Source organism: Rattus norvegicus, chromosome 3 (assembly GCF_021556685.1).
Source record: "Rattus norvegicus strain SHRSP/BbbUtx chromosome 3, alternate assembly SHRSP_T2T, whole genome shotgun sequence".
NCBI classification, from domain to species: Eukaryota; Metazoa; Chordata; class Mammalia; order Rodentia; family Muridae; genus Rattus; species Rattus norvegicus.
Genome location: NC_141536.1, coordinates 147,013,921 through 147,028,688, shown reverse-complemented (window position 1 = coordinate 147,028,688; position 14,768 = coordinate 147,013,921). Strand labels below are relative to the sequence as shown.

General features: G+C 50.0%; 1 protein-coding gene across 4 annotated transcripts in view; it reads right to left on the bottom strand.

Moving 5' to 3' along the window:
- Positions 1 to 7,458: 7,458 nt before the first annotated feature.
- Arhgap40 (Rho GTPase activating protein 40) overlaps positions 7,459 to 14,768 on the bottom strand; it is a 42,129-nt gene continuing 34,819 nt past the window's right edge. For 3 of the 4 annotated variants that reach the window (XM_087651116.1, XM_087651114.1, XM_087651115.1), the window contains 4 exons: positions 13,052 to 13,192; positions 11,876 to 12,051; positions 10,301 to 10,356; positions 7,459 to 9,400 (listed from right to left, as the gene is read on the bottom strand). In XM_087651116.1, the coding sequence (XP_087507242.1) occupies positions 9,309 to 9,400; positions 10,301 to 10,356; positions 11,876 to 12,051; positions 13,052 to 13,192 (465 nt within the window). In that variant the 3' untranslated portion in view covers positions 7,459 to 9,308. 4 annotated transcript variants of the gene reach the window in all.

Genomic DNA, 14,768 nt, shown 5'->3' with positions numbered 1-14,768 from the left:
ATAACTCTGTGGAGTCAGTTCATTCCAGGAACCGAACTCAGGTCATGAGGTTTGTGCAGCAAGCACCTTTGTAGGCTGAGCCCTCTCACAGGCCCCTCGTTTAGACTTTTCTACATCATAAGGACAGAACCAGTGTCCATTGCCTGCCTGCCTTCTCCTGCCTTGGGCTTGTCCCTTTTCAGAGGATTATTTTTACATGAACACTGTGCTTTAATTATACCTGCCTGTCCCCTTTAATTATGGAGTAGTTGCTTCGGACTGGTTTGTGAGCAGAGAAGCCCATGAGGAACCCACAGATGCCAACCTCTGTCATCTTGGGCCTCTGTCCCTCAGAACTATGAAGACCCTTTCAGATGAGTCCACAGCCATGGTGTTAGGCTACGTCCATCTATGAGCATTCACTCCAGGACCTGAGACCCAGCAACAACCAGCAACGTGCCCAAGGCTCTGAAGTTCCACTAAGAGCTACGGGGCTTCCTCAGCCCCAAAGCCCCTGGCTGCCCAATCTTCAGCAGCCTTTGGATGTAAGGTTCCTACTGCCTGCCCATAGGTAAAACTCCAGCCATCGAATCTTTAACAGTTTTATTTGAAGATCTGGCAACCTGAAAAAGGGATTGGTCAACACCCCCAAAGACCTCTCGTCCACTTCTTTAGCCAGTGGATTGCATAGGGAGGGCAATCAGTAGATTGTTTTAAATTTAGGCTTGACCCTCGGGGGGTCATAAATGCCACGACTGACAAATCAAGTCTTCTATTCCTCCCAAGTCAAGATGGGTAGTCTGGATGCCTTCTAGGCTGAAAGTTAGTTCAGAACAAGCACGTTCTCCACATATGCAGGAGAACTTGCCCTCCAAATGAAGGGCAAGTGTGCCTTGTGCTGGAGAAGATGCAGTATTACTGACTTCAGACCCTTACCAGCCCTAGGTCTCTGCAGAGGAGGCTGGGGGATGGCCAGAATTGGAGTTCTCCTGGCCATAAAAACTGCAGAATATTAAACCTATGAATGCTGATGTAGTTAGGGGTCCATTTGGTCTTGGCTGTCAGGTGTTTTAGCTTCACCCGGCAGGGTTATTGTCTTGGTTTAGAGCTTTACTGCTGAGAACAGACACCATGGCCAAGGCAACTCCTATAAGGACATTTAGTTGGGGCTCACAACCATCTGTAATGTGATTCGATGCCCTCTTCTGGTGTGTCTGAAGACAGCTACAGTGTACTTACATATAATAAATAAAATCTTTAAAAAATATTCTTTGAGACAGGATCTCACTATGTAGCCCCGGCTATCCTGGAACTCACTATGTAGACCAGGCTGGCCTCAAGCTCACAGAGATCCACTTGCCTCTGTCTCTAAAGGTGTGCACCATCACCCCGGGTTTAAATAGATAATTTTTAGAAACTGGTCACATGGTGTGTACTTATACAACATTAAAAATGAACAACATATGTCAGTGTTGGGGGGTAGGAGGGGAAAATAGAAACGACAAGTCAGCGTCTCACAGAACATAAAATATGCATAGTATTGGTGGTGAATATTAGCATTTTTGTACTAATTTGAAAGGTCTACTACTGATTGCCAAATATTAAGAAGACTTTAAGACATTACTTTCTGGCAGAATTTTTAAAGATTTATTTATCATTTATTTTATGTATGTGAGTACACTGTCTTCAGATGCACCAGAAGAGGGCATCAGATCCCATTACAGATGGTTGTGAGCGTGCTCGCTTCGGCAGCACATATACTAAAATTGGAACGATACAGATGGTTGTGAGCCACCATGTGGTTGCTGGGATTTGAACTCAGGACCCCTGGAAGAGTAGTCAGTGCTCTTAACCACTGAGCCATCTCTCCAGCCCCATAATTTTTAAAATCATGTGTGTATGTGTGTGTGTGTGAGTATGTGTGTGTGTGTGTGTGTGTGCACATGCATGGGCACATGCATGCACTCTGTGATACACATGACATGTGGAGGTCAAACCACCATCCAGAGTCCGTTCTGACCTTCTACCATGTGGGTCCCAGGGACTGAACTCAGGTCATCAGGCTTGGCACCCAGAGCCTTAACCACTGGGACACCTTGCTGGCCCTCATAGGTTTCAAAGGGCATGTGTAACGCATACCACAAATGTGGTTCAATAAGTATGACACCACAGAATTTCTTTAAAATTGAACCTTAATAAAAGTTAAGTAAGTTAACTTTTAAAAATTAATTTTAAAAAAATCTGGCCACAAACCGAGGGAATTACCAAAGGAAAAGCCAAAGGCTCTCTCTGAGATCTGTTATTCTCAAAATGTCTGCTTGGCCAGACCAGGCCTGAGCAGACCCTAGCATCCCTTGGGGTTCCAAGTGGAACAGGGTTAGGGTAGCCCAAGGAAAGCAGCATGGAGCCGGCATCTGGAATGTGCAGAGCAAGAAGAAATGTGAGCCGCCCTCATGGAAGGGGAGACCAAGGCTGCTGCTGGGGCCAGAGAACAAGGCTTGCCAAGGGCTCTGCTCAGGGCCTTGCTCGGAGCTGGGGCGGGGCTGTTTGCCATTTCTCCACTTCTTACTTTGAGCTGTAGCCATAAGGCACAGGGTTCCATGAAAGGTAAAGAATACAGAGGGTGTGTGTGTGTGTGTGTGTGTGTGTGTGTATGTGTGTGTGTGTGTGTGTGTGATATTTTTCATAAAGAAGAAAAATCTTAACGAGAGGGGAAAGTGGGGTTTCCTGCACTTCCCCATCGCTTGCAGCCTTTTTCTGCTTACTCCCACCCACCCCTCTCTGTGACTCACTCCCACCCTCCCCTCGGATCCATCAGGGCCCATTGTTCTCTGGTCTCCTCAGTCCAAAGCTCTTGATGGATTTGGTAATTGGGGTAATTACGGTAATTTTTACCTTAAAGACAGACAGCTGCGGATTCCCTATTGGGGAGCCCCTCCCTGGGCCGCCTGCCAGTATTCAGGGACAATGACAAGTGGCTGGGAAGGGGTGGGAGCAATGCATAGACTGTCCCTCTGGCAGCCCACAGTGGGGGCTGGGACAGCACAGTCTCATTTTCCTCTCTACCACTCTGCCTTGGTTGTAAGGATTTGTCAACACACACACACACACACACACACACACACACACACTTTTCCCTTTCAGCCTAAAAACCCAGGCAGATTAACCCCACTGTTCCCGGTGCGCGGATAAAGTCCCTGAACGACGCCTAAAAGGTTCCCTTGCACTCATCCTTGTACTCTCTAAGGACGAGGGACGAGGGACGAAGTCCTTGAGTATCGTTTGCCCAAAACCTGGAAGCACCTGCCAGGCTCGGAGGAAGGAGAGCCCGCGCTGCTCTGCCCCCAGCGGCACCATGTGGAACTGCATTCTAATTCACTGCCCGAGTCGCCAACAGCGCTGGAGAAGATCCCCGAACCCTGAACTCTCGCTCTGCCTTCGGAATTTCAATGTAGAAGGGGTCTCAGAGAGCAGAGGTATCACCCAAGGCCACCAAGAATGTGTGACACCACATACGCACACACACTGGATTTTGACAGTGAGAGGCCCATGCAGATGCCAGCAGGGTAGGCTTTTGCAGAGACATTAGGAGTTGTGTTTAGGGGGAGCTGAGGCAGCCCTTCAGTACAAGTTGGTGGTTTCCTTCTTCCAAACCCTCCTGAAATCATCTCATCTGCTCCTCACCAGGCAACTCACTGTTCATCACCCAGGATATCCCAGCCTGCAACATCTGTGTCAGGAAACAACTTCCTTACACTTTAGTTCCGAGCACACTTGGGGAGAGGGGCGCGCCTTCCACCTGTCGCTCGCTTACCCGTGAGCCTCCCCTTAAACTCCACTGTACATAAGCATCACATCTCTGGAAGCTCCCCTCTCTCCATACATTGCCGGGGTGGGGTGGGGGCTCCAGAACTGTCCAGCTTCCCCACTCCACATATTGAGGGACCCTGCCCCCTTCCACCACCCCCATCCTGTCCTTCTCGGTTGTAATCACACAGCAGTTTGTGAGGTGCCGCGTGTTAATGTTTCTCATTTCTTCCACCAGACTGCAGACTCTAGAGGAAATGCGGCCTCTGTTCGGTATCCTGTAGCTGAGAGAGGTGGTCTGAGCTGTCCCTCTGCCCCAGCCTCCTGAAGGCCTCTCTGATTCATACACCCTGGGTGAATTTCAAGGCGACTCTGGCTAGAATTTTTCCAGCTCCTTCTATTTGCAGGTCTTTGCGACCAGCAGTCCCCGTGGCTGCTTCCTTTACAGCAATTTGGAACCTGTATGTCCCTGTTGATGCATCATCGGTCTATTCCACTAACCACGCCTCCTGGGTACCCATGACGTCTGTTCATGTCACCGGGTGCTCTATCCAAGGTCTTGTCTGTCACGGAGGTGGTTAGCTGCACTTGGGCAGCGCTGGGATTGCGGAGAAATCTGTCCCCTCACCAACCTCCCCCCCCCCCCCCGTCGTCCCCACCGTCTCACCCCCACCTCAGTAGCTCTTAACCTGGAACAGGAATCCGCAGGACACAGTCTACCGCTAGGGGGACGGACACACGACTGAGGCGCAGAACTCCCAGTAGCTTTGAGCCCGAGTTGACCTCAGGCCTGCTTTGCATGGCCCATATCTGGACCGCTCTAAACCTCACACGTTCCTGGCCTCCTCTCTCCTCTCTATCCATTTGATTTTCTCAAAATGTGATGCCTTTCATCTCTGGATTGATGTCTGTCTCATCTATGAACTCTGTGCATGCTGGGTCCTTTCCTGCCCTTTGCAGCACCCAGAAGTCTCTCACCACAGCTGCTGAAAGACTTCAGACCCTCACTCCATCCCCCCCTGTTCTCTCTGTAGTTTGAGCACAGAGTACTGGGCAGACTACCTGCAGCCTGCACGGACAGAATAAGATCCGAGGCTGTGTCTGATCCTGTGTAGGCCTGCTAAATGCTGCCTCTGTCCTAGAAGCATGCCATTGGTCACCAAGCTATTCTCATCTCCTACTTGACATCACCACCACCCTTTGCTTTTCCCACTTGAGGACATCTGGCTAATTCCCATCATTCTTCCTCTCAAATATGTGGGAGTGAGGACCTTAGCAAACTTATGTCAGTCCCTTTGCAGGCGGCACAGTGTCTTGAACATCTAGACTTTCGACCTGCCGCCATGTGCTTCCTAGTGAGGGCTGTCTTCCTGCCTTCAGGCTTCTGCCCCTTCTCTGTGTCCTCGCCTGGCCTTTCCTGTGTGCTTTGGGTGGGGAGAGGACTCCCATGAAACCCCCTCTTCCTGTCAGGGCACCAATAACATTGGCTAGCGCCCAACACTATGGCCTCTTGGCACTTTAATTAACTTTAATTTGGACATGAAGCACCTTAAAGGCTTCCTTTCCAAATACAGTCACTTGGGGGTCAGAGCTTCAGCATATGGGTCTGGGGAGGATGTGGTTTGGTTTCTAACAACGTTGTAAGAGACTTGGGACTTCAGCCCAGACTGCAAAGAGCATGGAGGAGCTGGGCTCCCACTGTGAGTTGCACTAAGCCGGCAGAGGGGTAGCTGTGGGATCATTAATCATGAAGATGGCACTGACTGGAGAACGATGAGTTCTCAGATACCACGGAAGATGAATGGGGTAACGGACATGTGATTAAACTGGGCTCCTCCCCCACCGCCAGGGCTTACTGCCTGCAGCGTAGCACACAGCCAAACGGGGCTGCCTGCAGCGTAGCACACAGCCAAACGGGGCTCCCACAGAACATCCAGCGCGCGTGCCCACCTCCTGCCAAGGTTAACACCATTCCAACTACAGAACTTTTGGTCATTCCTGCTAGTTGAGGAGAAAGTGGACGTGGTATGGACTGAGACCAACACAGATGCTGAGACCCGTGAGAGTAGAAGTTACCACTGCAGGCTGCCTGGTTCCCCTTAAGGGGGTGGTTCAGAGAACGGTGCTATGAACGAACGTTTCCCATGAGTTTTCTCTTCTGTGTCTGCCAAACAGGCAGGTCAGAGTAAGGTCAGGTGGAGACAGAGAACAAAACATGAACACATTCGTTCATCCAGGAGACCAGTTTCAACTGTGCATTTAGAATGTTGTTGAATCCGCAAATGCAACAAAACCCCTAATTGGTGTCTGCCCCTGAGGGGCTGCTCCCCAGTCAGGGAGACAGAGTGAAAACTCAGTCCACAAGACTATTGCAGGCAGTGCTAAATGCTAAGAAAAATTAACAGTGGAAATACACATGTATGAGAGAGAGACAGAGACAGAGAGACAGAGAGAGACAGAGAGACAGAGAGAAACAGAGAGAGACAGAGACAGAGAGAAGGACAGAGAGAGACAGAGAGAGGGACAGAGACAGAGAGGGGGACACAAAGGAACAACCTCAAGTGGGGTGGCCTCTTGGAGAAGGGACATGTGACCTGAGACCTGACATGGGAGGAGCTGTGGGAAAGGAGACACGTCCAAGGGTAGAAGCTCTGGAGCAGAAATGGACTTGGGTTCCCTGGGGACCTAGAAGGAGGTGCATGCATCCAGTTGTGCAAAGGCAGATGACTCTGGAGAGGTAGAATCAGGGACATAGGCAGTCTGGAGGCTGGGGAACGGATCGGGACACTGCTTTAAATGCTTGAGAGGTTGTCAGTGCAGAGCTTTTCCCACGATTGAGATTGTCACCATCATCATCATCACCATCATCACCATCATCACCATCACCACCATCATCACCACCACCACCACCACCACCATCATCATCACCACCATCATCACCATCATCACCATCACCACCACCACCACCATTATCATCATCATCACCATCATCACCATCATCACCATCATCATCACCATCACCATCATCATCATCGTGGTCATTATCAATTACTTCCCCCCCCACCATTATCCTCACTAATCACGACCATCACCACCAATCACCACTTTAACCCTCACCACCAGCCTCCATTACCGCCGGCACCTCTGTTACATACACTGGGCCTGAAGAAGTGCTGTCAGTTGCATGTAAGTCTTTCTACAGAGATTTGCAGCACTACCCCATGAAGACCTAACTTAGGAGTGTGCGGTGCACACCAGTGGCATCTCAGACCCCACCACAGCAGCTAAGCGTCCCTCAGGTGCCCATGAGCAGCTGACGGGAAGGCAGAGGCCATGCTAAAAGCAGTTAACCTATCTTCACGCCATTTCGGTTTCTGCCCATAATGTCTGACCTTTGTCTTCTGTCCGTAATGTCTGACCACATTCAGTTCCCGAGTTCTTTAAGTCTGTTCTGATTTGGAAGCTTGCACACTTCTAAAAATCACATATAAAGCCAATGCTTTCTGAAGCTGAAAAAATGGCCCACTCTTTCAAAGAGCCTGGCTTTGATTCTAACACCCACATGGCAGCTCACCACCATATGTAATTCTAGTTCTCGGGGACTGGATGCCTTCTGATCTCTGTGGGCGCCCGGCATGCAAAGGGTGCATAGACATTCACGCAGGCAAAATCCCCAAGCACAGACAAAAAATATTTAAATGGTCTGTCTTTACACAGTCAGAGCATCCAACAGAGAAACACCATTGCCACCATCACCACCATTGAAATCATCACCACCATTGCTACCATAACCATCACCACCATCACCACCACCACCAAAACCACCACCACCACCATCACCACCATCACCATCATCATCACCACCACCATGACCATTGCCACCACCACCACCACCATCACCACCATCACCACCATCACCACCATCACCACCATCACCATCACCACCATCACCACCACCATCACCACCATCACCATCACCACCATCACCACCACCATCACCACCATCACCACCACCACCAAAACCACCACCACCACCATCACCACCATCACTATCATCATCACCACCACCATGACCATTGCCACCACCACCACCACCATCACCACCATCACCACCATCACCACCATCACCATCACCACCATCACCACCATCACCACCACCATCACCACCATCACCACCACTACCAGCAGCAGCCATAGGATGAAGCAGATGTTATCAGTGAAAACCCACGTCCATCCCTCCAGCATTCACAGAGTCCATGTACAGTAACTAACTAGTTTGAACTGTACCATTATCCCCAGTCAAGACCTCTTTGGCAGTCAGAGTCACTCTGCAAGGCCCTCAGATGGCCTGGAAGTGCATGGGAGCCATGCCCATCATAGTCGGGAGCAGCCTGTATTCAGTGCCTGGACTTGACTCCTTCCTCTGTGCTCCTCATGTGCCTGCCATCCTTGTTCTTTACCCTGGGATGGGGTGACTCAAATGGACAGCATCTATATTGTTTCTCAGGGTCCCTCAACAGAAGTAAGCTCTATGTGTCCATTGTGACAACTTGTTTGATAATGTACCCGCTAATGATGGCTTCCGCTTCCTTCTCATATACTCACTCTCCAGACTCCCGGGAGCACCACTTGCTCTTCCAGCTTTGTCTCAGAGTCTACTGAGTACAGCTGAAATGAAGACACTGGAGATGGAGTTTGTAAACTTTTGGCATAAATTAGATGCTCAACATAGTCATTATTGAATGAATGACTAAATGGATGGATGGATGGATGGATGGATGGATGGATGGATGGATGGATGGATGAGGCTTTACTTCCCCTGAAGAGAAGACAAACTTGGGCAGGAAAAAGAGCTAGGGTCATGAGTGGTAGGTGTTGGGAGTGCCAGAAGTTCACCCTTGACCTTAAGCAATTGCTGCCCTTCCTGTCAGGGCTCCCTACTCTAAGCACTGCCCCTGGCCCTGCTGAACGGGGTGAAGGTGTAACCAGACCCAGAGGCATAGCACAGAAGTTTTTCACAGCTCCAGTCAGCTGTCACAAAGACTACCCCCACCGGGAGCCAGGCTGGGAAGAACAGCTTTGAACTAGCTGTGCGTTTAATGCTGAAGCAACTTAACTGTGCTACAAGATAACACAGTTCTGTAAAACAGCGCTTAAGACACAGGCGTGCAAAGTCCGTCACCTGTGCAGCTATCCTAGGGCTGTCCGTGGCATCTTTAGGGTCTCAGAGAAGACACGGGGTTTCCCACTCCACACTGTGGGGATGCCTCCAGAGCAATATTTTCTGGAAACTTCTGCCTGTTCCAGAGAGTTGCCACAGTTTTTACTCCCCTTGTGTCTGGAAATTGTGGACAAACCCCTGTAGAGATGCAGGTACCCGTGTGGTATCCTCCAGGGCTCTCCGTATGTGGCGAAGGGCAGGCCGGCTCTGTGCTGTTGGCCATAGAAGAGGTATTTCCTGGAAGGGGGACTTTGAAAGAACTGGTCTTTCCATGTGAACAGCTCTGCTCCCAGGCTGTTTCTTAGGTGGGGCTCTGTCTAATGACCCATTCGCCATGGGGGTTGGCACGGTATAAATCCAAGAGGTAGGCATCTGGGTCCAGGCGATGTTCACCTGTGGAGAGAAGGGATCACAGGGGTTGAGAACATGGCATAACATGTTAACATGCTGTTATCTTTCCAAGAGCCTCTCCCAGGGCAAGGTACCACCCTCTGGTTATGGGAGCTCGCCATGGCTCACAGTTACCCTTTCTCTGAGGAGACTTCCGTTGGTAGAAGATGCTTTGCTAGGAAATTTACTCTCTTCCCCAGGCATCCACACCAGAGGTGCCAAAGACCAGCAGCCTTTAGCTCCAATATGGCCATAGAGCATGAGTCCCAGAGGCCCCTGGTGGATCTGGCAAGCTCCTGAAATGCTTTCTCTAGCCTCCTCCACTCCTTCCACACAAAGCCGTCTTTCAGTCACCCAAAACTCCTGGACCTGGTGTTGTCTCCCCTTCTTGACCACTGGCTCTCTGCTCTCTGAGGGAAGTCTGGCCCTTGGACCAGCAACTTCAGCTGCATGGGGGAACTTATTAGAAACAAGTTCACAGGATACCACCATTTCTCATTACAGCCCTGAGATATTCTAATGCCCTATTCAAGTTCCAGGATCACCGTGTGTGTGTGTGTGTGTGTGTGTGTGTGTGTGTGTGTGTGTGTGTGTGTGTGTCTGGTTCTCACAAAGCAAGGGTCCTGAGAGCCAGATGCTGGAGAGCCTACAGCATCCCTAAAGGCACCCACAGTCAGGGCTAAGATTCCTCTCCCCTAGAGTGTCCTTGAGGCATCGTGGGAGCACTGACAGCTTTCACACCAAACACCAATCAGTCTTCTTCCAAACAGGAGTCAGCTCTGGGTGGAGCTGCCCACGAAGGAAGAGTTTCTAACTCAGTCTTGCTCATCTTGACCCTCACAGCAGGGAAGATGAAGCCTGCAGGGTCCCCACTGTGGACTCACTTCCCACCAGGGAACTTACCAATATTCCCCCCAACTTCATAAACAAGGAAGGTGGCCGGCTTCTTCTTCGTGTTACTGTAAGACAGAGAAAAACCCACTCTGGGCTCTGCTTCGGAAGGCAGAACCACCCCAGGTCTGGAAGGAGCATCTTTAAGGATTTGTGGTCTTAGTGGGAAGGGCCTGGGGACTCTTCTGAGGGAACTGGAGCCAATGAAGGAGGCTGGCACCAGGGCAGGGAGAGCCAGGGAGAGGCAGGGAGATGTTAGTCCTTGGGAAAGATCAGCCCCAGGTGCTCTGCATTGGGGCATCAGAAGTGGGCCTCAGGGGATGAGGTCAGGGTGACACAAGGAGAGAGCACCCTGCTGTGAGAGGCAGACTCTGCACCAAGGAGGAATGTAGACATTGTGTGATCATGTGCGAGTTATAATGGTACAAATATATAATTATCTGATTATAATTATAGGTATCCTGAATTCAGCTCCAGGATCTATCCCTGACTAGCTTTGTGCCTGGACATTCCCTAGCCCCTCTGGGTCTTTGTTTTTCTCATCCGTATCAGAAGAAATTGGGTCAGACACTGGCTAAGGGCTGAGACTCTGGGGGTCTTTTGCTAACCCCATGAAGGAAGCTCGCAAGGGCTCCAGCTACTCCTTGTGCCTGGGAATGACAGCCACATATCAGCCCCCTGATGCACTTGGCCACGCCGTTTCTTGCTTCCTTGGGACCGTTGCACATGTGATTTTTTGTGCCCGGAAGCCTCGTTTGTGCCTTAAATTGCAGTAGGCACCTCAGGGCACATTCACAGTGATCACTGTATTTCTTATAAAGGATGGTTTTTAACTTGATTTGGCTACTTAATATAAGTTAATTAGTCTGTCTGTCTGTCTGTCTGTCATGGCATAAGCCTGTAAGGCCAGAGTCTTTGTTGGTTATTTTTTTTCTTCATTTCCTCTTTCTTTCTTTCATTTCTTTTTCTTTTTCTTCTTCTTCTTCTTCTTCTTCTTCTTCTTCTTCTTCTTCTTCTTCTTCTTCTTCTTCTTCTTCTTCTTCTTCTTCTTCTTCTTCTTCTTTGACACAGAGTGTCTCTGTGTAGCAGCTGTCCAGGAACTTGCTTTGTAGACCAGGCTGGCCTCAAACTCACAGAGCTCTGCTGCTCTGCTTGGGCTTAAAGGCGTGCCACAAGGGTGCCGTACATGCATGTGTGTGGGTGTCTGTGGAGGCCAGATTGTTGTACACCCTGGAGCTGGAGTTACAGGTGATTGTGAGCAGCTGGGAACAGAACTCTAGTCCTCTACCACAGCCGTCAGGGCTCTTAACCACTGAGTTGTCTCTCCAGCCCCTCTTAAGGACTTTCATTACCATTTTAGCATTATACATGGTGTCCAATCTACAGTAGCCATAACGAATGGTGGCCCTTTTCATTAATATTTGGAGCCAAGAAGCTCTAAAAAGGCTGACCACCACAGAAAGGGGAAGGCCATGGACAGACATGTGTGACTCCTCATGGCCAACAGCTGGAAGGGACCAAGCCCCACCCCTCCTCACCCCCTGCAGGCCAGAAGGGAGGCTCCTGCCTCAGGGAGGTGGCACTTACTCTGAGAGAAGGCTGTTTGAGGTCTCACTGCCCTCTTCAGGCTGTGAGCCAGGGTTGAGGTGCTCTGTGAACAGCTTAAGGACATGGGTCACCCTGGTGCTAGGACTCAGAGGCACCTGCAGAAGATCCATGCTAGGCCCGGTCACCGGGACCTGGATTGTTGCCACTTTGGGAGTCTGGAGGTGGAGATGTGGGATGAACAATGAAAGACCCTTCCATCCCTGGAATCCATGCACCCGTGAATAGTTAGACCAGTATTCAACGTCACGTGCATACACAAACCCACATCTACATCCAGGTGTGGGAATGCATGAACACAGTAGCACATACGAGCTACATTCGAGCTACATATGAGCTACATACAGATGTGCACATGTACACCCAGGCTCGTCAACACTCAATCACAGACACACAGACACACAGACAGATACACAGACAGATATACACACACAGAGACACAGATAGTGACAAACACACAAAGAAACACACAGATACAGACAGACATACACACACAGATACAGACAGACACAGACAGACAGACACACAGAGAGACACAGACAGACACAGACAGACAGATAGACAGACACACACACACAGACACACACAGAGAAATAGACACACAGACAAACACAGACACACAGACAGATAGACACAGACAGACATACACACAGAGAGACACAGACAGACACAGACAGACAGACAGACACACACACAGACACACACACAGAAACAGACACACAGACACACAGACATAGACACACACACACACACACACACACACACACACACACACACACACACACGTAGCCTTGTTGAAGACTCCTTCCTGCTCTGTGTTCCAGAATCTTCAATTCTTCCACATCCCTGTCCTACAAAGCAGCTTCATTCACTTTCCGAACCCTGAACCCCGCCCCAGGCACACAAAGGACCTTCTAAAATTAGGGCCAAGTCAGTGGCCTCCAGAACCCCCCACCAGGCCATCTTCCCATCCCTCGCCCCCCTGCCTCTGGTTTCACAGCAGCGGCTCCTCGATCGTTGAAATGCGGCTCGGGCGCCGCCTGGCGGTCACAAGCGGTTGTTCATGGCAGCTTAGCGGCAGGGACGAAGAGAAACCCGGATGCCCACCCCTCAACCTTTTCTCCTCCTCTCCCTTCACCTGGTGTGGGAAGCACTCACCGCTTCAAGCCCGTTCCTAGCCTTGTCTCTGTCTACGTGTGTCCTCCGCAGCCAAGTCTTGAGGCCCCCATCACAGAGCTGGGAACGACGGCAATTACTGTCATTCAGTTTTCGCACTTGAGCTACCAAGAAAGAGGCGACCTGTCCAGAAAAATCATGTTTCAGCCGAGTTGCTGTGATAGTGGAAAGCAGGGCCCATTCCAGCCACGGCCACGTCTCTCCCACACAGGGCTTGAAACTGACTCCTTGGAGTGGCTACCAGAGCATTAGTTTGAAGGAATGGATGTTAGACATTTAGCCCCAATGAGGACCCCGGAGTATTGGATTCAAGATAGAGCAGTCCTTGAGGCTTCTGAACAGGGCTGTGCTTGAGGGAATCTGCTCATTGGCACACCATGCAGAGATGTCCAAATGCATCTGGACTGGACTCAGGCTCTCAGAACCCTAACCTGCGGAGTGCGTTTGCGGAGTTCCTGGAGACCTGCAGGTCAGTTCAGTCACTGTGCAGTGAGAATCTACCACAGATCCAGCGACCCTCTTCCCAAGGTGCGACAGACAATGGGGTGTAGAAACCTAATTACAGTGACACACATGGAGAAGTCGATGAGATACCTATCTTGCTGTATACATCTGTGCTGTCTAAAACTTAAAAACACTAGTATTTAAGGAATTTCTTTTTAAAAAAACTTCCTAAAACAGATAAAAAAAAAAAGTAGTATCCAAGAGCTGGCTCAGCAGGTAAGATCTTCCACAAGAGCCTGGTTTGTCAGGCCGGAGAAATGGCTCGATGGTTAAGATCACTGACTGCTCTTCCAGAGGTCCTGAGTTTCAAATCCCAGCAACCGCCTGGTGGCTCACAACCATCTTTAATGGGATCTTATGCCCTCTTCTGGTGTGTTTGAAGACAGCTACAGTGTAAGTAAATTTAAAAAAAAATCTGGGGTTGGGGATTTAGCTCAGTGGTAGAGCGCTTGCCTAGGAAGCACAAGGCCCTGGGTTCGGTCCCCAGCTCCGAAAAAAAGAACCAAAAAAAAAAAAAAATCTGGTCTGTCCCAAGCATCCACAGTCACCTGGAACTCCACCTCTTGGGATCTGAAGTCTTCTTTTGACCTTTGCAGAGACCAAGAACATATGTGGTGTGCCCACATACATGCAGGCTAAATGCTCATACAGATAAAATAAAAATAAATCTTTAAAAATTGCAATTCACTATGTTCTAACAGCAATGTAACTTGCAGAGAGAAAAGGGAATCATGGGAGCCTGGGGGGCAGGCAGGAGACTCTCAGCAGAATAATTGACCCTGAACTAAGTCTTAAGAAAATAAGCAGAGGGCTCTTAGTACCAAGCTGTGCCTTTGGAGAAAGGGGATGGGAAGAGGGAAGGGCTTGAGCAGAAACCCAGGGTGCATTTGAATGCTTTGCTGAAATGTATTAAGTGTGTGTGTGTGTGGTGGTGTGAATATGCTTGGCCCGGGGAGTACCACTATTAGGAGGTGTGGCCTTGGTGGAGTAGGTGTGGCCTTGGTGGAGGAAGTGTGTCATTGTGGGTGTGGGCAATGAGACCCTCCTCCTAACCATGTGGGAGTCAGTCTTCTTCTAGCTGCCTTCGCAAGAACAAGAGGTAGAACTCTCAGCTCCCCCTGCACCGTGCCTGCCTGGATGCTGCCATGTTCCTGCCTTGATGATAATGGACTGAACTTCTGAACCTGTAAGCCAG